Genomic DNA, 2,490 nt, shown 5'->3' on the forward strand with positions numbered 1-2,490 from the left:
CGTCCCCACTGTCAAATATGGAGGTGGAAACATTATGCTTTGGGGGGGTTTTTCTGCCAAGGGGACAGGACAATTGTACCGCATCAAAGGGAGGATGGATGGGGCCATGTACTGTCAAATCTTGGGTGAGAACCTCCTTCCCTCAGTCAGGGCATTGAAAATGGGTCGTGGTTGGGTATTCCAGCATGACAATGATCCAAAACACACGGCCAAGGCAACAAAGGATTGGCTCAAGAAGAAGCATATTAAGGTCATGGAGTGGCCTAGTCAGTCTCCAGACCTTAATCCCATAGAAAATCTGTGGAGGGAGCTGAAGGTTCGAGTTGCCAAACATCAGCCATGAAACATTAATGACTTGGAGAGGATCTGCAAAGAGGAGTGGGTCAAAATCCCACCTGACATGTGTGCAAACCTTGTGGCCAACTAAAAGAAACGTCTGACCTCTGTGATTGCCAACAAAGGTTTTGCCACCAAGTACTAAAGCACGTTTTGCAAAGGGATCAAGTACTTATTTCATTCATGAAAATGCAAATTACTTTATAACTTTTTTGTAATGCATTTTTCTGGATATTTTTGTTATTGTTGTGTCTCTCACTGTTCAAATAAACCTACCATTGACATTGTAGACTGATCATTTCTTTGTTAGTGGGCAAACATACAAAATCAGCTGGGGTTCAAATAATTTTTTCCCCGACTGTATAAGCCTTGAAGATACATATCAGTATAGTGTCAAGACATTTGAATGTGCATGGATGAAGTTAACCAGACAACTCTACTATTCATACTGTATGTGCTGAAAGTAGCAAAGGCCTGAAGAAACTTTAGAGTCAGTACCATTTTGTAACATGGTATATAGCTCCTCTAATTCCTTGATCACACTCAAGGACAGACATGGGCAACTGTGGACTTACACAGTGGACAAGAACACTTTTATACAGACTGTGAGTGGATGCAGAAACCATGAGTTTGTCTCAGCACATCCATTTTTGTGGCCACAGTCATGGCCAAAATCAACAGGGGAACTATAGTAGTAATGAAAAAAACACAAACTCTGATCAGCTCCATACGTAATAATATCAACCTGTAACAGTTATATGTTTCCTGACCTCCAGATTTTGCTTTTGAACCAGAAATGCATCCACAAAACCTCTGCACATCTGTGGATTGAGGGTCTCTTTCAGCCGACTGAACAGCTCTGAGTTCTGTTTCTTGATGGCCTCAGCCAACTTCTGGAATTCCTCCTTGTTGTTAGCAAACCATTTGCCGATCCATGGGAACACGTTGTACAACTGTTACAAACAACAACTTATCAAAATATTATCAGGTAGGTTAAAAATGACATTTTTTATTGTTTTAAAGTTCAATGCTGAAGGTCTGAGCTTAATATAAAGAGAAAATGATACCTGTACTGATGTGGTTCCCAAAAGTTGAAAATACCTGTCTACTCGATCTACCATGGATGTAAACTCTGGATCATCATATTCAAACCTGCTGCCATAGACCATGGAGCAGATTATATTAGAGACTGCATAGTTTATTGGTTGGGATGTATCAAAAGCTTCACCTGAGACAAGGGACACAGGAAGATTTTTGTTTAAAGCCTCACACGTTGCATATCTTGCAGGTGGTAGTAATAAAATACTTACCTTTAAATTTCTTAAACACTTCTATGAGGTAGTGAGACTCCTCAATGATCTTGTCCTCAATTGCCTTCTTGCCCATCCCAAAGTCTCTCAGGTTTGTCAAAGCAAAGCGTCTCATCTCTTTCCAGCAATCACCATTGGACCATGTAATGCCTGAGATGAAGTATTTCAGTTCTGCAAATAGTTACCATATTATGGGCCAAATGTCATAAACAGATAAAAGATAATGATTTAGAAAAAGCTCAGTTTTTGTCTTTTCCTACCATGGTCATGATTAATGTCTTTTATAATTTGGAGTACATCTCTCTCTCCAAACTCTTCAGCATGGTTGACAAGTGCCTCCTTCACCGTCTTGTATCCTGCCAGGACCACCACTTTCTTGGCTCCCAAATAGACAGTGAACACTGACCCATATTTCTTGGAAAACTACGGGCAGGGATATAATGTAATGCCTTTATCACACATATGCACACTGTGCTCAATCTGTCTGAGAAGCAGACACAACAAACTGCCCTACAACACAAAGTATTGCAGTCACTTCCTCACCTTCAGTAATGTGTTGTATGGTCTCTGTAGGTCCAGTTGCAGCAGGTTACCAAGAAGAGGAAGCCGTTTTGGTCCAGGAGGATCCTTCCTGTCTTCCTGGGATTTGCATCTGGAGTTGGAGATGATGTAGAGAAGAAGCAGAACTACCAGAGTCCCCAGCAGGGAGACAGAACTGGAGGACTGGAGAAAAGCAGTTAGTAGCTCCATGACTTTAAAACAAATGGTGTCCTTATCCAGTGTCCTGACAAAGTCAGTTTCTTGCTGTGGCTTCTTGGACTGTGTGAGTGTTGTAATAAAGAGG

At 41.3% G+C, this 2,490-nt stretch overlaps 1 protein-coding gene across 1 annotated transcript in view; it reads right to left on the minus strand.

Annotated features, from left to right (window-relative positions):
• Positions 1–2,431, minus strand: part of LOC109953345 (cytochrome P450 2K1-like) — a 21,163-nt gene extending 18,732 nt beyond the window's left edge. Inside the window, 5 exon segments of the mRNA XM_020588799.1 lie at positions 1,107–1,289; positions 1,404–1,564; positions 1,647–1,904; positions 1,907–2,069; positions 2,190–2,431. Coding sequence (XP_020444455.1) covers positions 1,107–1,289; positions 1,404–1,564; positions 1,647–1,904; positions 1,907–2,069; positions 2,190–2,396 — 972 coding nt within the window. The 5' untranslated portion in view covers positions 2,397–2,431.
• Positions 2,432–2,490: the final 59 nt, after the last annotated feature.

Source organism: Monopterus albus, unplaced genomic scaffold, assembly GCF_001952655.1.
Source record: "Monopterus albus unplaced genomic scaffold, M_albus_1.0 scaffold633.1, whole genome shotgun sequence".
In the NCBI taxonomy this organism is placed as follows: domain Eukaryota; kingdom Metazoa; phylum Chordata; class Actinopteri; order Synbranchiformes; family Synbranchidae; genus Monopterus; species Monopterus albus.